A 25,358-nucleotide genomic window follows, 5' to 3' on the forward strand; every position below is an offset into this window, starting at 1 on the left:
TTAAAATTTGGGGACAAAAGTTTACCTTTCCTTTCATTTCTACTCTCCAAAGGTAACTAACCCCTGCTAATAGTTTGGATTATATTACTTTCTGCTATACAGCTATAATTATTTTGGTTATATATTTACTTACATAATAATTATAACAGTATCCTAAGAGCTGTTAAAATAATAGCAATATCAGCCTGGGCAATATAACAAGACCCCATCTCTACAAATAACAAATTAAAAATTAGCTGGGCATGAGGGCACATGCGTGTGGTCCCAGGTACTTGGGAGGCCACCGAGGCAGGTGGATCACTTGAGGTCAGGAGTTCAAGACCAGCCTGGCCAACATGGTGAAACACTGTCTCTATTAAAAATACAAAAATTAGCTGGGCACGTTGGTCCATGCCTGTAATCCCAGCTACTCAGGAGGCTGAGGCAGGAGAATCAATTGAAGCCAGGAGGCAGAGGCTGCAGTAAGCGGAGATTGCACCACTGTACTCCAGCCTGGGCGACAGAGCAAGATTCTGTCTCAAAATAAAAATAAATAAAATAAAAATAAAAATTAGCTAAGAGTGGCGGCACGTGCCTGTGGACCCAATTACTTGGGAGGCTAAAGCAGGGGATCACTTGAGGCCAGGGGTTCAAGGTTACAGTGAGCCATGATTGCACCACTATACTCTAGCCAGGGTGGCAGAGACCTTATCTCAAATAATAATGATAATACTAATAGTTAACATATATTGTTTATTATGTTCTAGTTACTATTTTAGGCATCTCACATATTATTTAACCTTCAATAACCCTGTCAGATGCCAGGCACTGTGGCTCATGCCTATAATCCCAGCTACCCTGGAGGCTAAGGTGGGAGGATCCCTTGAGCCCAGGAGTTCGAAGTGACAGTGAGCCATGATCATACCACTGCACTCCTCCAGCCTTCGTGACAAAGAAGATAGGAGATAGGAGATCCTATCTCCAAAAATGATAACAAACAAACATACCTTGTCGGTGGGGGGGTACTACTATTATCCTCAATTTATAAAGAAGAAAATATGTGATACAATGTTTTCATTCATTCATCCATCTATTTTTAGCAAAAATGTCATCATACTATATACTATTCTGAATTTGCTTTCTTCACTTGGAGATATGTCCTTGTCAGAACATACATGTCTTTTTCAATTTACTTTTTTATTTTTTTGAGACAGAGTATCACTCTATTGCCCAGGCTGGAGTGTTATGGCGCAATCTCGACTCACTGCACTCTGCCTCCCAGGTTCAAGCGATTCTCCTGCTTCAGCCTGCTGAGTAGCTGGGATTACAGGCACTCGCCACCACACAGGCCTAATTTTGTATTTTTAGTAGAGACGGGGTTTCACCATGTTGCCCAGGCTGGTCTTGAACTCCTGAACTCAAGCGATCCACCCACCTCAGCCTCCCAAAGTGCTGGGATTACAGCCGTGAGCCATCGTGCCCGGCCTCTTTTTCATTTTTTTAAAATAAGAATGTTTGTGTTGGCTTTATTCAGAATTGCCAAAACCTGGAAATAACCCAAATGTCCAGCAACTGGTAAATGGATAAACAGTCATCTATCCATACAATGGAATACTCTTCAGCAATGAAAAGGAATGAATTACTGACATGTCAACAACATGGATGAATCTAAGCACCATGCTACATGAAGGGGGACAGAAACAAATGGGTGCATCTGCCATGGGCCCATTGATATGACGCTCTAAAGAAGATAGACCTATGTGGACAGAAATTAGATGAGTAATTGCCAGGGCCTGTAAGTGGAGGGAATTTTCTGGGGTGACAAAAATATTCCATATCTTGATTGTTGTGGTGGTTACATGACTGTATACATTTGTCAAAACTCATACAGGCTGGGCGCCATGGCTCACACCTGTAATCCTCACACTTTGGGAGGCCAAGATGGGAAGATCACTTAAGCCCAAGCATTCGAGGCTGCAGTGAGCTACAATCATGCCACTGCACTCCAGCCTGGGTGACAGGGCAAGACCCCTCTCTATCTCTAAATCAAATTAAATTAAATTTGGCCAGGCACAGTGGCTCACTCCTGTAATCCCAACACTTTGGGAGGCCAAGGTGGGCAGATCACCTGAGTGATGTCAGGAGTTCAAGACCAGCCTGGCCAACGTGGCAAAACCCTGTCTCTACTAAAAAAATTACAAAAATTAGCTGGGTGTGGTGATGCATGCCTGTAGTCCCAGCTACTCAGGAGGCTGAGGTAGGAGAATCTCTTGAACCCGGGGGGTGGAGGTTGCAGTGAGCCAAGATCACGCCACTGCACTCCAGCCTGGGCAACAGAGCGAGACTCTGTCTCAAAAAAAAAAAAAAAAATGCCACTACAAATATCCTTGTTCATCTGTCTCTCCTCACATGTGTGCATGTTTCTCTAGGCACAAATGGAATTGCCGTGTCAGAGGGTACCCATATTTTCAATTTTGGTGGAAACCACCAAATGCCCTCAGGAAACACTGTGGCAACTAACACTTTCCCAAGCCTGGAGGAGGCCTGCTTCCTGCTACCCTGGACCACAGGAAGTCAGCAAGCTTTCCTCCCTGACTCAAATCTTGATTAACCATCGGATTGCACCTACCACAACAGAACATGATAAGAGACCATACGAGAGTCTAGAGTAAGGGAAAGAAACTACATTTTAAAAAATTGTTATTTTCCACATTTTTAGAAATCATTAGCAAAAAAATAATTCTAGACAATTTCCTGTCAGTGCCTCAAAAGCCTCCTTCCACTGTGACACTTGTCCGGGGAGCCCCAGAGGACTGCCGGGAAATCCATCTCAAGAAAATAGTCAGGAGATGAGAAACTGCCCCCAAACAGCCCCAAACCACATCTGAGCTGCCCAGACAAACCTCTCTGCAGCATATGGGGTTGACTGCCCAAAAGGGGTGGAACTCACAGAGTTCATCAAAGGAACATGTCGTGACTTTCTGCATGTAGTAGGGAGGCCTTCAGCCTCCCTACCCCAGAGCCTAGGGGATGCTTCTGGGGCCCAGTCACCAGAAAAAAAATAATAATAATAATCTGTCTGTTCCAATGGCCTCAATACCCAGTAGGAAAAGGTGCCCCCTCTCAAACTGATGAGGAAGACTACAGCTTGCATGAGATTTGAAACTCTGCAGAAGCCATGGGTTCAGTTAAACCCCACTTCCACCACTGATCTCACTGAGGGGTGTGAGACAAGTCACTTCAGCTTGCCCTCAGTTTTCTCAGCTGTAAATGGGAATGATAATACTGAATTCGTATGGTTGGACTGTCACAAGAAACAAGCAGGAGACTGCTGTGGTTAAGAACTCAGGATCCTGTAATCCCAGCACTTTGGGAGGCCGAGGCGGGCAGATAATGAGGTCAGGAGATCGAGACCATCCTGGCTAACACAGTGAAACCCCATCTCTACTAAAAATACAAAAAAATTAGCCAGGTGTGGTGGCGGGCGCCTGTAGGCCCAGCTGCTCGGGAGGCTGAGGCAGGAGAATGACATGAACCCAGGAGGTGGAGCTTGCAGTGAGCCGAGATTGCACCACTGCACTGCAGCCTGGGCGACAGAGCGAGACTCCGTCTCAAAAAAAAAAAAAAAAAAGAACTCAGGATCTCGGGTCAGGGAGCTCTGACTCAGAATTCCAGCTCTGACACTTGGTAATTCCAACCGAGACCCTAGGCCAACCTACCTCAGAGCCAGCTTTCCTCATCTGCAGATGAAAATAATGACTCTAACATGGAAAAGTTGAGATGATTTAGGTAGATAATGTATGGGAAGTATTTAACACAAAGTTAGGCTAGGTTGTTATATTTTTATTCTTTTTTGAGACAGGGTCTCACTCTGTCACCCAGGCTAGAGTGCAGTGGCGCAATCTTGGCTCACCGCAACCTCTGTCTCCTGGGTTCAAGCGATTCTCCTGCTTCAGTCTCCAAAGTAGCTCGGATTACAGGTGTGTGCCACTACGCTTGGCTAATTTTTGTATTTTTAGTAGAGACGGGGTTTCGCCATGTTGCCCAGGCTGGTCTCGATCTCCCAGCCTCAAGTGATCCGCCCGCCTTGGCCTCCTCCAAAGTGCTGGGATTAGAGGTGTGAGCCACCACACATAGCCAGGTTGTTATATTTTTTAAATGACTATGTATATCAGATCTTTGGCCTACAAAATGGAAATTGTTTTTATTACAGAAACTTGTTTTAAAGGGCTGAAATGAACTTCTATCAATTTGAGGAAAATCCCTAATGAATTGCCTGATATGTAGAGAAGAAGTGTGCTTTCTATAAACATTCCAAATTCTTTTTTTTTTCTTTTTTTGAGATGGAGTCTCACTCTGTCACCCAGGCTGGAGTGCAGCGGCATAATCTCGGCTCACTGCAACCTCTGCCTCCCAGGTTCAAGTGATTCTCCTGCCTCAGCCTCCCGAGTAGCTGGGATTACAGGCACATGCAACCACGCCTGGATAATGTTGGGGATTTTTTGTAAGTTTTTTCTTTTTTTTTTTTTTAACAGAGACAAGGTTTCACCATGTTGGCCAGGCTGGTCTTGAACTCCTGATCTCAAATGATCCACCCACATCGGCCTCCCAAAGGCTGTGATCACAGGCATGAGCCACCGCACCAAGCCCCAGATGCTATTATCATGAAAAAGCAATGGTTGGCTGGCAGGTGGGGATGGGAGGTTAAAGCTGCTTTGCGGGGATGCAAATGCAACCTTGTACCGGGCCTCATTAGCATGTGTAAAACTAGCTAGAATTAAGGTCGTTGCCCTCTCTCCAGAGCTGTGAGGCCCAAATATACCACCCAGCCAGATGTGACAAGTTCCCTTACCAGGTAAACCGGGCTTCGGTTGTTATCCATTGCAGGTATGCCCGTGAGGACCTCAGCCAACACCTGGAGAGAACAGAACGTTGAGTTAGCATGGTTCAGATACTCGTGCACGTGGCCAGGCAGCAGATTCTGTCTTCTCTTCTCAGTTGCAAGGTCTGAGCTCCAGGCGCAGCTCTGCCATTGCCAGCAGACACACCTGCCCAAAATCTGGAACGTGGGAATATCACTAAACACCTCCTCCAATTAAAGATGCCACCAAGCTGCCAGTGAAAGGTTGTAATTAACTGATAGCTAGACAGAGAAGATGGTTTTCAAAAATTCATGTGTGTGTGTGTTTATGTGTATTACCATAAGATATATATAGGTATAGATAGATACAGATACACACACACGTATATATACACTATTTTTTAAAGATTGTTTCATTTAAAAATCCTTCAGCTGGCCGGGCGCGGTGGCTCATGCCTGTAATCTCAGCACTTCGGGAGGCTGAGGCAGGCGGATCACGTGGTCAGGAGATCGCGACCACGGTGAAACCCTGTCTCTACTAAAAATACAAAAAAAATGAGCCAGGCGCGGTGGCGGGCGCCTGTAGTCCCAGGTGCTCAGGAGGGTGAGGCAGGAGAATGGCGTGAACCTGGGAGGTGGATCTTGCAGTGAGCTGAGATCGCACCACTGCACTCCAGCCCGGGCGACAGAGCAAGACTCCGTCTCAAAAAAAACCCAAAAATCCTTCAGCTATGGCAAGCAGGCATTGCTCTGTGAATCTCAGGGAAGGAAGGAGTCTGCATGCAGGCAGGTATCTATTCTAGACAAATCTTGCAGCATCCATAGCATGTTTCACTCACAGGCCTTTACTAACATTATTTATTCATTAGTGCATCCACTCGCAGAAGGAGCACAACCCTGTATACGTGTAAGTCACCACAAAATTGGCAAACCATGATATATGTCTTCATAAACAGGAAACCTGCTTTGAACAGGGTTTCTCAGTAGAGACAATGCTATGATGGCTAAGGGCTCTACAGTCAGGCCTGAGTTCAAATTCTGACTCTGTACCTTATATGCTCTGGTGATCTTTAGGCAAGTAACTAAAACCTGAGCCTCAGTGTCCTCATCTGTTAAATGGGGACTAGCAGTTGTGAATATTAAAGGCGTGAATACCCCACACTTAGTGTGGAATCTCTCTCTCACAGCATCTCTCGAAGCAAGTCAGAATAGGGTCACATTTACAGCCAAGAATCCCTCCAAGCCTGGAGGAAGGAAAGGATAAAGGTTTTAAACCATCCAGGATTAATAACAGACTGGCAGTGACCAGAAGAGGGCAGCAGAGGGCATCACTGCTGCAAGTGGGACAGGAGCCAATTGAAAAGGGACTCCTGACAGGTCCCTGCCAGGAAGGGACGGAACAAGGGGAAATGAATAAACAAAGATTTCCTGTGCCCCTTCCACAGAGCAGGCTCTGAGCCAAGTCCTTTATAGAGGTCATTGAGCACTCACCAAAAAACACTGAGCAATGCACTGTGCTCCCCACAGGAGGAATCAAAGTTCAAAAGCATATCAGTCAACCAGAGGCAGGGCTGAGCAAAAGGGTGGCAGGAGCCAGGGGGCATTCAATGAATGAATGGATGGATGGGTGGTGGATGGATGGATGGATGGATGGATGGGTTATGGGTGGTGGATAGATGGATGGATGGATGGATGGATGGGTGGATGTGTGGGTAGGTGGATAAATGGGTGGGTGGGTGGGTAGGAGGGAGGGTGGGTACATGGGTGGACAGGTGGGTAGGTGGATGGATGGGTGGGTGGATGGATGGGTGGGTATGTGGGTGGGAGGGTGGGTGCGTGGGTGGATGGGTAGATGGGTAGATGGATAGGTGGGAGGGTGGATGGATGGATGAGAAAGTCATCTGTGACACTAACACACCAGTTAGAAGGTCAAGAGTAAACAGATATCAGAAGGAGGGTGTAAAGATGGGAATAACAATAACCACAGTCATCATAATATTCTTGGTAGGTGCAGGGTGCAGGGTACCATGCTCACCTGCTTATATACATTATCCCATTCATCTCCATGTGTATCGTTAGCCCCATCTTACAGAAGGCATAACTGAGGCCCAGAGACAGAGGTGCTGGGTGTAAGTCACACAGCTGAAAGTAACTGAGCTGGGCCTAGGGGTTCTATCCCCCTGGTTCTTTTTTTTTTTTTTTTTTTTTTTTGAGACAGAATCTTGCTCTGTCGCCCAGGCTGGAGTGCAATGGCGTGATCTCGGCTTACTGCAACCTCTGCCTCCCAGGTTCAAGTGATTCTCCTGACTCAGCCTCCCAGGTAGCTGCGTTTACAGGCACATGCCACCAAACTTGGCTAATTTTTGTATCTTTAGTAGAGCCGGGGTTTCACCATGTTGGCCAGGTTGGTCTTGAACTCCTGACCTCAGGTGATCTGCCCACCTCGACTTCCCAAAGTACTGAGATTTTAGGCATGTGCCACCACTCCCTGCCCATCCCCCTGCTTCTTAAAGGAGCAGGAGCCTAGACTAGCCCTGCTGAGCTTCACTGAACAACTTGCAGTGGGGCTGAGGGAGGCAGAGGAACCAGCTGGGAGACACAGAGGTGCAGAATCTGGGGTTCTGGCTGAGGGCAGAGGTGACTCAGGGCCACGGTTCTGGTGGCAGAGGTAGACAGACAGGAGACTGTGGTCAGAGAGAGGAAGTACAGAGTTCAAGGCTAGAGAAGAAGAGAGGGTGAGGCCCAAGGGGCAGCTGTATGCACTTGGCTGAAGCCAACCTGACTGTTACTCTTCTCAGCCAGCATTTCCCAGACTGGGTTCCGTGGAACACTGACAAGGACAGATATTCTGAGAAAACAAGGTTCCATAGTCAAATGAGCTTGGGAAACACTGCATACCCCTCTCTGGTGAATTCACAAGTACCAGATTAAAGGCTCACTACCATCCTACCAACTTGAATTAATCTTGTGGTAAAGAAACCTGCTTGACTTTGCCTAATGCAGTATTTCCAAGCCTGTCAGGGCACAAACTCTTTTAACACATCAACCCTAGAGGTCCAAAGGAACTGGAGTTCTACAGAAATATACTTTGGAGACTGCTACACGCAGACCATGAGCTCCTGAGGGGAGGGACTGTGTTTTTGTTACATTCATATTCCTAGTGCCTGGCACAACGTAATGGCAGACAAGGATGGTGGTGGTGGTAGGGTGGGATGCTGGGTGGGTCAACGGTCGCTGAGTGGATGGGCAGCTAAAGGGTAGATGGATGATCGGACAGCGATGAACAAATAAGGACAAATAGACAACTGGATGGACAAGTGGATGGCTGGATAGGAATTACGGAAGTCAGGAGAGGATATCTGGAGCCTGCTAGAACCTGGACACTCATGAGTGGTTTTCCTTCAAGGGCTGGCAAATTTCTTCTATAACAGGCCACACAGTAAATATATGAGATTTTGGGGAGCATGTTCAGTCTCTATCACATATGCTTTGTGTTTAAAAATATAATCCTTTATAAATGTAAAACTATCCTTAGCTCACAGACGACACAAAATAGGCCACAGGCCAAAGTGGCCTGTGGGCCACGGTTTGTCAGCCCCTGTTGTACTTTGATGGAACCTGTCTGTGTGCCTCTACCGTATCCTGTGATTACAAAGCAGCCGTGGGAAGGACAAATCAAGGTGGGTCCCACTCTACACAGAGCAGGACACTCTTACTATTCCACAGCTGAAGATGTCCACTCGCTTTGTCAGCTGTCCCACCCGGATGAAATCCTCTGGCAGATACGCGGCTGATGTCCGGAACAGGTGAGTCTTCATCATGGTGTATTTTGACCTTTTGTTGACAGGACACAGGTGAGCCATTGGGTGAGCAAGTTTGGGGGTGAGATTTTGGTCCAGCAAGACATTAGAGCTGTGGAAATGAAAGGAGAGAGAACCTTCTCATTTTGAGCTGGATAACAACAGGTTGCCATGGAGACCCTTTGGGGAGACAATATAGCAACCTCAGCTCCTGCAAGTTGAGGTCTCTAAAGACCCTCAGCATGGAGCTTCTGAGCCAGCCCTGAATGGGGAAGAGAGGGTATCAGGAGCACACTCCCTCCAGCAGATGGAGTTCAGACTTAGTCTTGCTGCCCCAGGAATGTGGCCAAAGAAGTGCAGCCTCCCTAATCCCCACAGATGCCAACCCTGATCAGCCTCAGCTTGCCAAGCCTATAGGCTGTGCAGACTCAGTCTCTTCCACAACTGTTCCAACCCCCAGCTCTGGCCTGGCTGACTCAGGTCTAAGTGGCCAGCATCCTTTGTGACTAAACCTGCCCAGATCATGTAAAAAAAGAAAAAAAAAAATCCCTCTTGGCCAGGCACAGTGGCTGACGCCTGTAATCCCAGCACTTTGGGAGGCCAAGATGGGCAGATCACCTGAGGTCATGAGTTCAAGACCAGCCTGGCCAGCATGCCGAAACTCCATCTCTACTAAAAATACAAAAATTAACCAGCCATGGTGGTGTGCGCCTGTAGTCCCAGCTACTCAGGAGGCTGAGGCAGAAGAATTGCTTGAACCTGGGAGGCAGAGGTGCACTCCAGCCTGGGCAACAGAGTGGTACACTGTCTCAAAAAAAATCATTTGATCCAGTCATGTAACCCCCAAGAGCAAACACTGAGAACATATTCCAAAATGGGAAAAAGCTAAGCCACATGTGTACAGATATATAGTGCAGGCCAGGTGCAGTGACTCATGCCTGTAATCCCAGCACTTTGTGAGACCGAGACAGGAGGATTGCCTGAGCCCAGGAGTTTGCGACCAGCATGGGCAGCATGGCAAGACCTCATCTCTACTAAAACAAACAAATTTAGCTGGGCATGGTGGTGCATGCCTGTGGTCCCAGATACTTGGGAGGCTAAGATGGGAAGCTACGGTGAGCTGAGATTGCCACTGTACTCCAGCCTGGGCAAAAGAGCAAGACTCTGTCTCAAAAAAAATTTTTTCTTTGGCCGGGCACGGTGGCTCACACCTGTAATCCTAGCACTTTGGGAGGCCAAGGTGGGTGGATCACGAGGTCAGGAGATCGAGACTATCCTGCTAACACAGTGAAACCCCATCTCTACTAAAAATACAAAAAGTTAGCCGGGCGTGGTGGTGGGCGCCTGTAGTCCCAGCTACTCCGGAGGCTGAGGCAGGAGAATGGCATCAACCCGGGAGGCGGAGCTTGCAGTGAACAGAGATTGTGCCACTGTACTCCAGCCTGGGACACAGAGCGAGACTCCATCTCAAAAAAAAAAAAAAAAAAAAAAAAAAATTTTTTTTTTTTTTTGTATTTTTAGTAGAGACGAGGTTTCACCATGTTAGCCAGGATGGTCTTGATCTCTTGACCTCGTGATCTGCCCACCTCAGCCACCCAAAGTGCTGGGATTACAGGCGTGAGCCACCGCGCCCAGCCAAAAAAAAAAATTTTTTTTAGGGTGTGTGTGTGTCTGTGCGCACACCCACAAACGCGGGGGTGTGTGTGCCAGGAGTGGTTAAGTAAATTATGGGCAAATTCCTTCATGGGAAGACTAAGACACTAAAAAACATGACGGTATACAATGTAGCAAAATGTTTACTATGTTTAAATGAAGGGGTAAAAAACAGGATGTGAATTGGTACCCAGGTGCTACCTCAGGACTAAGGATTTGTATAGGCAGGAAGTGAAAAAAGAAACAGCTGGGCACGGTGGCTCATGCCTGTAATCCCAGCACTCTGGGAGGCCGAGGCGGGCGGATCACGAGGTCAGGAGATCGAGACCATCCTGGCGAACACAGTGAAACTCCGTCTCTACTAAAATACAAAAAATTAGCCGGGCATGGTGGCGGGTGCCTGTAGTCCCAGCTACTCGGGAGGTTGAGGCAGGAGAATGGCATGAACCCAGGAGGTAGAGCTTGCAGTGAGCCAAGATTGCGCCACTGCACCACAGCCTGGACGACACAGCAAGACTCCGTCTCAAAAAAAAAAAGAAAAACGAAACAAAACCTAGAGGCCAGCTGATGAGTCATGGGGTAAGTTAGTGGTGACCTCTCTCACCCTTTCATTTCCTTGCCTGCTATTAGAATTATTGATGCAATCAAATACAAATTAGGGGAGAGAGCTGGGGGGCGGTGCTGGTAATCCCAGCACTATAGGAGACCAAGGCAGGTGGATCACCTGAGGGCAGGTGGATCACCTGAGGTCAGGAGTTCAACACTAGCCTGGCCAACATGGTGAAAGCCTATCTGCTAAAAATACAAAAATTAGCTGGGCGTGGTGGCGAGCACCTGTAATCCCAGCTACTCAGGAGGCTAAGGCAGGAGAATTGCTTGAACCAGGGAGGTGGAGGTTGCAGTGAGCTGAGATCGCACCACTGCACTCCAGCCTGGGTGACGAGTGAAACTCTGTCTCAAAAAACAAAAAAAAATTGGGAGAGAGAAAAGAGGAAAGGACTTCCACAAGTCAAATGGAAAGAGAACTTTGGGGAAATACGAGCTCTGTGTCTCTGGAGCCAGTTCTGCCAGATATTCTGGTATCTTCGGAATCCCTCCCTATCCTAACCGTTGCCAGATGGGGACCTCTTCCTCTCGTGTGCATGGCCCTGAGATGCAGGGGTGCAGGCCTAACCTGCAGGAGCCTTCCAGACAAGATGCTGACACCAACAGCTACACAAGAAGGGGACAGGTCTCAGAAAAGACACTGAATGAGGAGCTCGAAATCCCAGGGGGTTGGCAGACATTTGAGGATGAGGCCCAGGCCAGCTGCTGAGTGGACAGTGAGATGCAGCAAGGTGTGGAGGGCTTGTTGGGAAAACAGCAGCTCAGAAGGACAAATGTGACAGATAGGCAATTCATGCTGGGAGCAATTGGACTCGGAGCACAGCCCGGAAACACTCATTTTTGAGGGCATAACAGAGAAAAAGACATCCAGGGGAGGGCAGAGGAGAGGAGGTAGGAAGAGAAAAACAAAGAGGACAGGGGTGAGTGGCGGGGTGGGAGGTGAGCCAGGAATAGGTACCAGTTCCACCCTTGCAGCCCAGGCCCCAGCAGGGTCCAGCCCACCTCTCTCACCTCTTGACATTGCTGTGGATGATCTCCAGACCATGCAGGTACTCGACGGCACAGAGCAGCCCTGAGCAGATGCTGACACGCTGGGGCCAAGGGAGGAGGTCGGAGCCACCCTAAGAGAAGGAAAAGCAGGAGGACAAATAGTCACAATGTACCGTTTTAAAGTCCTGATGGCAGCCGGGGGCGCGGTGGCTCACGCCTGTAATCCCAGCACTCTGGGAGGCCCAGGCGGGCAGATCACAAGTTCAGGAGATCGAGACCATCCTGGCTAACACGGTGAAACCCCGTCTCTACTAAAAATACAAAAAATTAGCCGGGCCTGGTGGCGGGTGCCTGTAGTCCCAGCTACTCGGGAGGCTGAGGCAGGAGAATGGCGTGAACCCAGGAGGCGGAGCTTGCAGTGAGCCGAGATCGCGTCACTGCACTGCAGCCTGGGTGACAGAGCGAGACTCCATCTCAAAAAAAAAAAAAAAAAATACGAAGTCCTGATGGCAGGGTCCCAGGCTCCTGACCCTCCTCCCACCCTTCATGTCCTCTGCCACAGGGCTCAGCATGATACTGTGAGTTTTTTCATTTTTTGTGTGTTTGCTTGTTTTGAGACAGGTCTTGCTGTCAACCAGACTGGAGTGCAGCATCATAGCTCACTGTAGCCTTAAAATCCCAGGCTGAAGTGACTCTCCCACCTCAGACTCCCAAATACCTGGGATCACAGGCACGTGCCACCACTCCCAGCTAATTTTTGTATTTTTCGTGGAGACAGGGTTTTGTCATGTTGGCCAGGCTGGTCTCGAACTCCTGGGCTCAAGCGATCCGCCCACCTCGCTCTCCCAAAGTGCTGGGATTACAGGCATGAGCCATGTGCCTGACCCTATACTATGGGTTTTGACATCAGACAGATCTAGTTGTAACTCCCAGTTCTGACATGCGCTAGCTGTATAATTTTGGAAAGACACTTAACATCTCTGAGCCTCAGCTTCCTTGGGTATAAAATAGAAATGTTAATCCCTATGTTTTAGGGTTGCTGTAAGGATTCAAGGGAGTATATGGTATGCCCCTAGCATAGCACCTGCCACACAGTAGGTGCTCAATCAGCAGTTATTTTTATCATGCCCATTACAGTGGCTGCTCTGGAATTTCTCTCTAAAAGAGGCTGGTTGGGAGAGGAGCTAGGGAGCTTGTGTTTGCAAGCCAAGCACCTGGGCCTTACACTGATTTTATCTGTATTAGGGGAAACTTCACCAGGGCTGATGGGGATTGTGGGATGGGCTAAAGCCTCTCATTTGCTCCCACTGTTGTTCTAAGACTGACCCTCCCAGGCTAAATCATCACCGTTTTTTTTTTTGTTTTTTTTTGTTTTTTTGAGACAGAGTCTCACTTTGTCGCCCAGGCTGGAGCGCAGCGGTGCAATCTCGGCTCACTGCAACCTCTGCCTCCCAGGTTCAAGTGATTCTCCTGTCTCAGCCTCCTGAGTAGCTGGGACTACAGGCACGTGCCATCACGCCTGGCTAATTCTTATATTTTTAGTAGAGACAGGGTTTCACCATATTGGTCAGGCTGGTCTCAAACTCCTGACCTCAAGTGATCCACCCGCCTCGGCTTCCCAAAGTACTGGGATTACAGGCGTGAGCCACTGTGCCCAGCCTCATCACCTATTTTTGAAGCCCTGGTGTAGGTCCCACATCCTCTAAGAACTGGCCTGGACAGCCCCTGCTAATTTCTTCTCAAAAACTCTGAAACCTAGTGCCAGACGAACCCAATGTAAGCTCTGGACTGACATTTGTCCTCTATGTTCCTTTGGGCAAGTCACTTTGTCTCCATGTGTCAGAGATTCCTCTTTTGAAAAATGAGGGAAGAAATTGCTCTGGTTGTGGCACAGCCTGGAGGTGATGACCTAAGTAAAACCCTTATCACAGCAACCTGCATACAGTGAGTGCCCAGAAAAGCTAAAGATCATTAGTATGCCATGAATAACTGCTTTGTCTTGTCCCTGCCATGGGAAGCAATAATTCTGTTGTGGAATAACTCTTTCCCCTCTATTTGAGGATAAGATAAGCAGAAGACCTGTTCTAAAACACTGTAATTTTTATCAAGGATTACCTTCACATGATATAATACTCTAATAGTAAGTTTGCTTCTTATCCTAGGCCCCAATCACCTAGTTCCGCTCCCTAGCAGCAGCCAGTGAACCAGTTTCTTGTGTATCTTTCCAGAGACATTCCATAAACACACAAGCAAATAGGTATATATTAGAAGAACATTTTATAATAAAAATTCACCTCCACTTTTCCATACTCTTTACCTCTTAATTCTTTTTCTTGTCCTACTGCATTGGCTAACACCTCCAGAACCATGATGAATGAAGTTAGTTCTATGAGATACCTTTGTCATGCTCTTGATTTGAATGAAATGCCTCTCGTCAAATAATTTTTTATAGATTTTTCCTGAAGATGTTTAATCAGATCTTTTTGTGCTTTTCTTTTTCTTTTTCATATTTTGTCATCCTCATTCAGAGGCCATGCTGATCTTCTCTGTATCATTCCAATTTTGGTATATGTGCTGCCAAAGTGAGTACTTAACCAGATTTTATGTATCCTGGCCCCACTTCTCTCCTTGAAGTCTCCCTGGTCTCACCTAGATGGCCCCTCTCCCCTCTGAACTTCTGTAAGTCCTTAACCCTTGACCCCATGGCTGGGTGCAGCCTGGTCCCATTCTCTGACCATGACCCAGTCCCTTACCTGACCCTGCAGTCTGTCCTGTAGGGAACCATTTGCCATGTAGGGGTAGATGAAGCTGTGAAACTGTCTTGCAGCACAGAAGCCCAGCACAGGTAAGACATTGGGGTGGCAGCATCTGGAATCGGGCGTCAGTGCAGGGGTGAGGAGTCGGAAAGAATGATCTACTTCCTCATGTTCCACCCCTCTTCTGCCCTCTCCTCCTCCAATGCCACCAGTAACCTCCCAGGTACCACATGCTCTGACCCCTAAGGGCCTGGCCCCAGGGTGGAAAGATGAAAACTGTCTGCCTTCAAGGAGTATGGTGGTCCTCATCCTGCTTTACTGCTCTGCAGCACATGACAGCTCAACTGTCCCATCTCCAGAAACGGAGACTGAGAGGTTAAGGGACTTGCCCAAGGTCACAAACTAGAAAGTAGTAAAGCCAGGACCAGATCCCACATCTGCCTGACTCTAGGACTGGGGTTCTTTCCTGAAATCCTCTTCCGCTGGTTCTCAGTCACCATTCCCTCCTCACTTTCCTCCTGCCTCTCTGACCACTCTTTCCTGGCCCTTTTCACTAAGACCCTCCTCCTTTGCCTTCCTCTTTCTGCCAGCTGGACTCCTCATCTTGTTTTGTATGTTGCTCCTCCAGGAACCTCCCATTGCTATAAGGAACATTCCCAAATCTCTTATCTGCAGCCCCATCCTAAGCTCCAGACCTGAATGTCAATTTGCATCTTGATGCTCAGGTCAACATCATCCTAGCCTCAACAAGTCCCAAACCTGCTTCTTCACCCATATTTATTATCCCAGAAAGGCACATCACCACCCACCCAGTTTCCTAGAAACCTTCTTATCTCCCGTATCAAATCAGTCACCATTCACTGCCACAGATAACTTTTAAAATGTCCCTTCATTCCCCTCTCCTCTGCCTTGGGTCACTTGGATTGGGTCAGGCTCTGATTCAACCTCCCCAAGACTATTATAAATGGCCTCCTGCCTTATCTCTCTGCCCTCCTCTGCTTCCCGCAAGCCATCCTATTACTCGCTTTTGCATACTTATTAGAGTTATTTACATATCAGCCTCCCCACTGGACCATAAACCTCCCCAAGGCAGGGGCTCTGTATGCTTCTGGCATACACTCCCTAGAGCCTAGAAAAGGGCTTGACTACTCACATTTTCTGAATCAATGAATGAAGGAGTGACTGCCGACTCCATGAAAGCACTAAGCCGAAGTGGAAAGGGAATCATACTTCCAGTTTTTATTAGATGTATGTGTGTGTGTGTATCTATGTGTGTGTGTGTGTGTGTATGTACACATGTGAGTATTCATATACATGTATGAATAGAGAAAGCATTAAAGAAAACATATCAAAATATGGGCCCGGCACAGTGGCTCACATCTAAAATCCCAACACTTTCGGAGGCCAAAGCAAGAGGATCACTTGAGCCAGGGAGTTCAAAACCAGCCTGGGCAACATAGTGAGATCCTGTCTCTACAAAAATAGTTTTAACAATTAAAAATGAAAATATATCAAAATATTAAAACAGTAGTGCTTATTTATAGGTGCTGTGAAAAACAGTTTCTGTTTTCTTATTTATAATTTTCTTTATTCCTTTTTAAATTTGTTTTACTTTTTAATTAATTAATTAATTTTTTTTTTTTTTGAGACAGAGTCTCACTCTGTTGCCCAGGCTGGAGTGCAGTGGTGCAATCTGGGCACACTGCAACCTCCACCTCCTGGGCTCAAGTGATTCTCATGCCTCAGCCTCCTGAGTAGCTGGGAATACAGGTGCATGCCAACACACCAGGCTGATTTTTGTATGAATTTTTTTTTAGTAGAGATGAGGTTTCGCCATGTTGGCCAGGCTGGTCTCAAACTCCTGACCTTAACTGATCTGCCCACCTTGACCTCCCAAAGTGTTGGCATTACAGGTGTGAGCCACCATGCCTGGCCTTTATTTATTTTTGAGACAGAGACTCACTTTGTTGCCCAGGCTGGAGTGTAGCGTTGTGATCTCGGCTCACTGCAACTTCTGCCTCCTGGGCTCAAGTGATCCTCCCACCTCAGCCTCCCGAGTAGCTGGGACTGAAGGCATGCACCACCACACCCAGCTAATTTTTGTATTTTTTGTAGAGATGGAGTTTTGCCATGTTGCCCAGGCTGATCTCGAACTCCTGGGCTTAAGTGACCCACTCGCCTCAGCCTCCCAAAGTGCTGGGATTATAGGTGTGAGCCACCATGCCCAGCCAAAAAATGTTTTTGTATATATATTTTTTTCAGTTGAGACAGGGTCTCGCTATGTTGCTCAAGCTGGTCTCAAACTCCTTGGCTCAAGCAATCCTTCTGCCTCAGCATCAAAGTTCTAGGATTACAGGCATAAATCACCATACCTGGTCAATTTTCTTTATTTTTTAACACTGGTTCCAGAATGAATAGATATTCAATTTTCTTTTTTTTTTTTTTTTTTTTTGAGATGGAGTCTCGCTCTGTTACCCAGGCTGGAGTGCAGTGGCGCGATCTCGGCTCACTGCAAGCTCCGCCTCCCAGGTTCATGCCATTCTCCTGCCTCAGCCTCCTGAGTAGCTGGGACTACAGGCGCCCGCCATCACACCCGGCTAATTTTTTGTATTTTTAGTAGAGACGGGGTTTCACCGTGTTAGCAAGGATGGTCTCGATCTCCTGACCTCGTGATCCACCCACTTCCGCCTCTCAAAGTGCTGGGATTACAGGCGTGAACCACCGCGCCTGGCCTCAATTTTCTTTCTTTCTTAAAATACCCTACAATATAAGGCACAAGTGTTTCAGATGAAAAATAATTAAAAAAAAAAAAAGCACACACATGGCTGGGCACAGTGGCTCACACCTACAATCCCAGCATTTTGGGAGGTCAAGGCAGGAGGATCACTTGAGCCCAGGAGCTTAAGACCAGCCTGGTCAACATAGCAAGACCCATCTCTACAAAAAAAAAAAAAAAAAAAAAAAAAAGCAAAAAATGACCTGGGCACACACCTGTAGTCCAGCTTCTCAGCTGAGGTGGGAGGATCACCAGCCCATGAGTTCAAAGCTGCAGTGATCTACGATCATTCCAAGGCCATTCTAGCCTGGGCAATAGAGCAAGACCCTATCTCTTAAAAAAGAAAAAAAAGCCAGGCACGGTGGCTCATGCCCATAATCCCAGCACTTTAGGAGGCCAAAGCGGAAAGATCACTTGAGATCAGGAGTTTGAGACCATCCTGGCCAACATGGCAAAACCCTGTCTCTACTAAAAATACGAAAATTAGCCAGGCGTGGTGGCGCACGCCTGTAATCCTAGCTACTCAGGAGGCTAAGGCACGAGAATCACCTGAACCTGGTAGGCAGAGGTTGCAGTGAGCCGAGATCATGCCACTGCACTCCAGCCTGGGAGACAGAGCAAGACTCTGTCTCAAAAAAAAAAAAAAAAAAGAAAAAAAAGAAAACAAAAAAAAAAAAAAGGAGAGAAGAAGATTTATTCCCATGTGGAAAGAAGGAGTTGGAGTAAGCCAAGGTTCCTTTGTAATTCTAATCTATACATAGAATTGCTACATAGGAGAAGAATGGACTCTGGAGCCAAATCAGGTAGATCCAAATCCTGGCTCTGCCACTCATTAGCTGTGTGACCTTGGATGAGACATTTAACCTCAATTTACCCATGTGTAAAATTTACCATGTGCCTCAATTTACCCATCTGTAAAATAATGTGATAATAGTAGCTACATGTATAGGGTTCTTGTAAGGACTAAATGAATTTATATATAATAGAGTGTTTAAAACATGCCTGGGCACACAGGAAGCACTATATAAAGGTTAGCTATCATTATTACTAAACAAAGGGGAGGCTTACCTAAGACAAATCTGCAGCTCTGCCTGGAAGAATCGTTCAATTGATCCTGGACTTGAACAGGCTGTCTGTAGAGAAAGACATCAGAACATGAAGATCCCGCCCCACCCTTGCAGCCTCTACCCCCACTAGAAACCAAGAAGCGCTCACCTCTCTGAGCTTCTTGAAGACGAATGGCGTCCCGTGCCTGTGCCCTCTGTAGACGTCAGCAAAGGTCCCCTGGCTGATTTTGTGGTTTTGATTGAAGTCATCGGTTGCCTGGACCACGTCTGCCTCACTCCAGAAAAGCCTGTCTCCAGCCAAGCTCAAAAGTTTTTCCTGCTTAGGAATGGAGGTGCTGAAGTCCTAGAGACCCAGAGAGAAGAGATGGAGATTACTATAGAATCTCGTTTTTTCTGCTACCTCAAGGGACCTTGGAACACCAGAGATGAAGGGGTGGAGGGGATCATCTTATCCAGCGGAAACTGTAAAAAGGACATGGATAGGCTGGGCGCGGTGGCTCACGCCTGTAAACCCAGCACTTTGAGAGGCCCAGGCGGGCGGATCACTAGGTTAGGAGATCAAGACCATCCTGGCTAACACAGTGAAACCCCATCTCTACCAAAAAATACAAAAAAAAATTAGCCGGGCGTGGTGGCAGGCGCCTGTAGTCCCAGCTACTCGGGAAGCTGAGGCAGGAGAATGGGGTGAACCTGGGAGGCAGAGTTTGCAGTGAGCCGAGATCGTGCCGCTGCACTCCAGCCTGGGCAACAGAGCGAGACTCTGTCTCAAAAAAAAAAAAAAAAAAAAAGGACATGGATAGGCCCAAGCTCAAATCCCAGCTCCATCTGTATCTTGCTCTGTGACGTTGGGTGAGTTACTTAACCTCTCTGAGTCTCAATTTTTTCCACCAGCAAAAATGAAGGTAACAATAGTACCCTGAAGAGTAATTTTGAAGACTAAGATGTGAGTATTCCTGGCCTATGGTTGATGTTTCGTTTATTTCAGTTTACAGAAGTGAGCACTGAGGAAATAAAACAGCTGAAGTGAGGTCACACAGCTGGTCAGTGGCCGAACTCAGCACCCTTGGTCTAATACACAGCATAGATACTGGGGTTCCAGACTACTGGGAAGTAGGATACAGGTTCATATAACCAAACCAGGGGTGTCCAATTTTTGACTTCCCTGAACCACACTGGAAGAAGAATTGTCCGGGGCCACACATAAAATACACTAATACTAACGATAGCTTATGAGCTTTAAAAAAAAAATTGCAAAAAAAACCCATAATGTTTTAAGAAACTTTACAAATTTGTGTTGGGCCACATTCAAAGCCATCTTGGGCTACACACGACCCATGGGCAAGCAAGACAAGCTGGCTTTAAACAGAATTCCAGAGACTGCATGTGTATATAAGCCTATAAAAAGAAGTTCTGCTTCCGTTTTTAATAACTTCTCACTTTAAAACAGATGTATGTAAATTTTTTTTTTTTTTTTTTTTTTGAGACAGAGTCTCACACTGTCGCCCAGCCTGGAGTGCAGTGGTGTGATCTCGGCTCACTGCAAGCTCCACCTCCCAGGTTCACGCCATTCTCCTGCCTCAGTCTCCCGAGTGGCTGAGACTACAGGTACCCGCCACCATGTCCGGCTAATTTTTTGTAATTTTTTTAGTAGAGATGGGGCCTCACCGTGTTAGCCAGGATGGTCTCCATCTCCTGACCTCATGATCCACCCGACTCGGCCTCCCAAAGTGCTGGGATTACAGGCATGAGCCACTGCGCCCAGCCTAAATTTCAATTTTTTTAAGTTACATATGCTCTTAACAGTTTTTGAAAATTAGTATCCATAACCCCATTATCCATTTAACTGCTGTTAGTGTATTTCCAGCCAATTAGATATATTAGGATTTATTTAACAAAACTGGTATCATGCCACACATATAGTTTTGATTTCTTTTTGAGACAGGGTCTCACTTTGACACCAAGGCTGGAGTGCAATGGCATGATGTCAGTTCACCGCAGCCTCAACCTCCCAGGCTCAAGGGATCCTTTCATCTCAGCGCCCCCAAGTAGCTGGGACTACAGGTGTGTGCCACCATGCCTGGCTAATTTTTTAACTTTTTTGTAAAGGCCAGGCACAGTGGTTCACGCTTGTAATCTCGCCATTGTGGGAGGCGGGCAGATCATCTGAGGCCAGGAGTTCAAGACCAGCCTGGGCAACATGGTGAAACCCTGTCTCTACTAAAAATACAAAAATTAGCCAGGGATGGTGGCACACACCTATAATCCCAGATACTCAGGAGGCTGAGGCAGGAGAATCGCTTAAACTGGGGAACCAGAGGTTTCAGTGAGTCGAGACAGCCTGAGCAACAGAGGGAGACTTTGTCTCAAAAAAACTTTTTGGCTGGGCGTGGTGGCTCATGCCTGTAATCTCAGCACTTTGGGATGCTGAGGTGGGCGGATCACATGAGGCCAGGAGTTCAAGACCAGCCTGGCCAACATGACGAAACCCTGTCTCCACTAAAAATACAAAAAAATTAGCTAACCGTGCTGGCAGGTGCATGTAATCCCAGCTACTCAGGAGGCTGAGGCAGGAGAATAGCTTGAACCTGGGAGGCGGAGGTTACAGTGACCAAGATTGTGCCACTGCACTCCAGCCTGGGCAATGGAGTGAGACTCCTCAAAAAAAAAAAAAAAAAAAAAAAAAACTTTTTTGTAGAGAAGGATCTTACACTGTTGCCCAGGTTGGTCTCAAACTCCTGGGCTCAAGTGATCCTCCCATACCAACCTCCCAAAGTGTTGGGATTATCCTTCATGGAAGATTGATCTATTTATTAATTTAGAGATGGGGCCTCCCTATGTTGCCTAGGCTGGTCTCCAACTCCTGGGCTCAAGCGATCCTCCCACCTCAGCCTCCAGAGTAGCCAGGACTATAGGCATGTGATACCACACCTGGGACATGGAAGAGCTTCATTAACCACACTCATGCAAAGCTGGCTTCTCCCCCAGGCACTGGATGCAAAGGGTCTCAGACTCACAACACTTTTAGGGGCTGTCAAAACATTTTAATTTGTTTTAAAATCAGACAAAAATAAATGAACTTTTAGAGTCAAAGTAATGTCCTCATTTTTAATCCTGCTTGGATTTTATTTATCTTCATATCAATATGGTCATAATTTTTTTTTTTTTTTTTTTTTTTGGAGACAGGGTCTCGCTCTGTCACCCAGGGTGGAATGTGGTGGCAGGATCACAGCTCACTGCAACTTCTGCCTCCTGGGCTGAAGCCATCCTCCTGCCTCAGCCTCCCAAGTAGCTGAAACCACAGGTCAAAAATAAAATAAAATAATGGCCGGGTGTGGTGTCTCACGCCTGTAATCCAAGCACTTTGGGAGGCCAAGGCGGGTGGATCACCTGACGTCAGGAGTTCGAGACCAAGCTAGCCAACATGGTGAGACCCCTGTCTCTACTAAAACTACAAAAAATTAGCTGAGCATGGTGACATGCACCTGTAATCCCAGCTACTTGGGAGGCTGATGCAGGAGAATCACTTGAACCCGGGAAGTGGAGGTTGCAGTGACCCGAGATCGTGCCACTGCACTCCAGCCTGGGCGGCAGAGTGAGACTCTGTCTCAAAAATAATAATAATAACAAATTAAAAAACAAGAAGTATATTCACTGAAGTGCCCTCCCTCCCTCTCCCCACTATTATTGACCTCCTCTACTTATAGACAGAAGCTTGGGGTAATTTGGTGGCAATTTCCTTTCTCCTCTCCACCCTTAAACTGGTCTCAAGGGATAGAGAAATTGCATTTTTGAGAGGGAACTACACACTGGGAGACATGGCTCGGACGCTGCAGCCGAGGGGTGGATTTACCTTTGAATCAGACAAAGTGGGGTGGTCGGTTCTCAAGGAATGAGGGGCATCTTCTTCAGGAGGCTGGAGAAAGGCCGGCTGGTGGGCTCTGGCTGGAAAGGACCCTGGAAAGGAGGGACTGTGGGTCAGGATGCAGCCTCGGGAAGGAAGACAGGAGGGATCCTGGTCTAGTCCTCAGACCATGCCAGTCTCCTGTTCACTCCCCAAACGCTGTTGCTGCCACTTCCTGACACCCACCGTGTGCCGACCAACACACTCCTCAAGCATCACCTTAGGATAAGCCTCTGACTCCCCTACAGCCTGGGGCCTATTTATCATCCCAGTTGACAAGTGGAGACACAGAGACACCGGAGGTAGACACAGTGCTCAGGACCACTCAGCCAGTAGATGGTAGAGCCGAAATTCAGATGGAAATCTGTTTGACTTCTAGGCCCTGCACTATCTCACCTCCTACTCAAAGAGCAGAAAAAGACACAGAGGTGAACTAGCTACCAAGCCTGCCTTCCAGAAACCTCCACCGGGGCAGGGATGCAGTAAATATCCTCCGAGGATACATCCCACGGGAAAGCGAGGTCAGAGGCAGGAGAGACCATAACAGGCTGGGAGATAAGGAGGGTTCACAGAGGAAGTGGCACCTGACCTGGGCTTGAAATATGGAGAAACGTTTTCAACAAGCAGATATGGGGCAGTGGAACCAGCCCATGCAGAGGTGGGGCAGTAGAAGGGCCCCGGGCTGGAGTAAGTTAACATCTAGGTACATGAGTTAGCAAACATCATGCCAGGCACTGTTCTAAATACTTCACGTCTGTAATCCCAGCACTTTGGGAGGCTGAGGCAGGAGGATTGCTTCAGCCCAGGAGTTTGAGATCAGCTTGGGCAACATGACAAGATCCCGTTTCTACAAAAGATTTTTTTTCTTTTTTTTTTTTGAGACGGAGTCTCCCTCTGTTGCCCAGGCTGGAGTGCAGTGGCACAATCTTGGCTGACTGTAAGCTCCGTCTCCCGGGTTCAGGCCATTCTCCTGCTTCAGCCTCCCGAGTAGTTGGGACTACAGGCGCCCGCCACCACACCCAGCTAATTTTTTGTATTTTTAGTAGAGATGGGTTTCACTCTGTTAGCCAGGATGGTCTCAATCTCCTGAACTCATGATCCGCCCACCTCGGCTTCCCAAAGTGCTGGGATTACAGGCATGAGCCACCGTGCTCAGTCCTACAAAAGATTTTTTTTAAATAGTCAGGTATGGTGGTGTACACTTGTGGTCCCCCCTACTTGGGAGGCTGAGGATCACTTGTGCCCAAGAGGTCAAGGCTATATTGAGCCATGATCACACCACTGCACTCCAGCCTAGGAGGCAGAATGAGACCCTGTCTCAAAAAAAAATCCTTCCTGTGCGTTAACTCATCTAATCTTCATGCCAATCAGGAGATAAGGTACCACTGCACCATTTTCATTGCCTCTTTGCAGATGGTGAAATGAGGCATGGAGACGTTAAGTAACTTTTCCAAGGGCACATAGTCAGTGGTTCCAGCGTCTATGTTCTTTTTTTTTTTTTTTTTTTGAAACAGAGTCTCACTCTGTTGCCCAGCCTGGAGTGCAGTGGCACAATCTCAGCTCACTGCAAACTCCACCTCCCAGGTTCAGGCGATTCTCCTGCCTCAGCCTATGAAGTAGCTGGGACTACAGGCGTGTACCATGATGCCGGCTAATTTTTGTATTTTTATTAGAGACGGGTTTTCACCATGTTGGCCAGGCTGGTCTTGAACTCCTGACCTCAAGTGATCCACTTGCCTCAGCCTCTCAAAGTGCTGGGATTATAGGCCTGAGCCACCGTGGTCGGCCGCATCTATGCCTCTAATTCCTTGGTGAGTGAACAAGATTCACAAGACGGAATGTTTGACAAGTAGTTTAGGGTCACTTAAACGTGAGTTTAAAGAGGGTGAAATTTCTTCACTAGGCCCCATGTGAAGATTAATCTGAAGACTAATGAGGCCATCTGGTAGGGGGGCTCCTGGGTGAGCGCAGGCACAGACCGTGGGTGAGGTGAGCCATGGTGGCTGGTCCGCACAGAAGCAGGCCTTGGCCACAGGCCAGAGGCTTCAAACATAATCATCTGGAAATACCCAGGAAGCCCCATGGCAAGGACAGCTTCTGAGTAACTGGGGACCTGACCCTTCCAAAGGAAACTGGGCTTGACCCCAAGATTACTGGATAAATCTACCCGCTTCAGGTATTTGTGGCTTACAACATCAGGAAAGGAGTGACTCATCTGGAAATTTGGCTATTAAAAAATTTATTTTGGCCTGGGCACGGTGGCTCAGGCTTGTAATCCCAGCACTTTGGGAGGCCAAGGCAGGTGGATCACCTGAGGTTAGGAGTTTAAGACCAGCCTGGCCAACACGGTGAAACCCCATCTCTACAAAAATACAAAAATTAGCCTGGCATGATGGCAAGTGCCTATAATCCCAGCTACTTGGGAGGCTAAGGCAGGAGAATTGCTTGAACCAGGGAGGCAAAGCTTGCCTTGAGTTGAGATGTGCCATTGCACTCCAGCCTGGGTGACAGAGCGAGACTGTATCAAAAAAAAAAAAAAAAAAAAAAAAAATTTTGGCCAGCACAGTGGCTCACACCTGTAATCCCAGTGCTTTGGGAGGCTGAGGCAGGTGGATCACCTGAGGTCAGGAGTTCGAGACCAGTCTGGTCAACATGGTGAAACCCTGTCTCTACTAAAAATACAAAAATGAGCTGGGCATGGTGGCACATGCCTGTAGTCCCAGCTACTCAGGAGGCTGAGGCACAAGAATCGCTTAAACCTGGGAGGCAGAGGTTGCAGTGAGCCAAGATCATACCACTGCACTCCAGCCTGGGCAACAGAGCCAGACTCAGTCTCAAAAAACAAAAACCAAAAAATTTTATTTCACGAGACTGAAAATAAAATCAGCCTGGCTAAACAATTAACCCACACAGATAGCTGATAAAATGAAATCACCTGAGGCAAGGTCTGGAGCCTGTCAAGGGGCTGC

At 47.5% G+C, this 25,358-nt stretch overlaps 1 protein-coding gene and 1 non-coding gene across 2 annotated transcripts in view; both read right to left on the reverse strand.

The window, feature by feature from the left end:
- Positions 1–25,358, reverse strand: part of IRAK2 (interleukin 1 receptor associated kinase 2) — an 80,855-nt gene that overhangs the window by 12,419 nt on the left and 43,078 nt on the right. The window contains exons 4-10 of the mRNA XM_030801644.1: positions 22,339–22,442; positions 18,637–18,831; positions 18,490–18,554; positions 14,643–14,757; positions 11,911–12,020; positions 8,557–8,752; positions 4,832–4,894 (exon numbers count right to left, since the gene is read on the reverse strand). Of these exons, the coding sequence (XP_030657504.1) occupies positions 4,832–4,894; positions 8,557–8,752; positions 11,911–12,020; positions 14,643–14,757; positions 18,490–18,554; positions 18,637–18,831; positions 22,339–22,442 (848 nt within the window). The remainder of the gene's footprint in view (positions 1–4,831; positions 4,895–8,556; positions 8,753–11,910; positions 12,021–14,642; positions 14,758–18,489; positions 18,555–18,636; positions 18,832–22,338; positions 22,443–25,358) is intronic.
- Positions 14,372–14,479, reverse strand: LOC115832251. Its single transcript, XR_004027677.1, has one exon. It is a non-coding gene; the product is annotated as a U6 spliceosomal RNA (small nuclear RNA).

This window comes from Nomascus leucogenys, chromosome 21, assembly GCF_006542625.1.
Source record: "Nomascus leucogenys isolate Asia chromosome 21, Asia_NLE_v1, whole genome shotgun sequence".
Lineage (NCBI taxonomy): Eukaryota > Metazoa > Chordata > Mammalia > Primates > Hylobatidae > Nomascus > Nomascus leucogenys.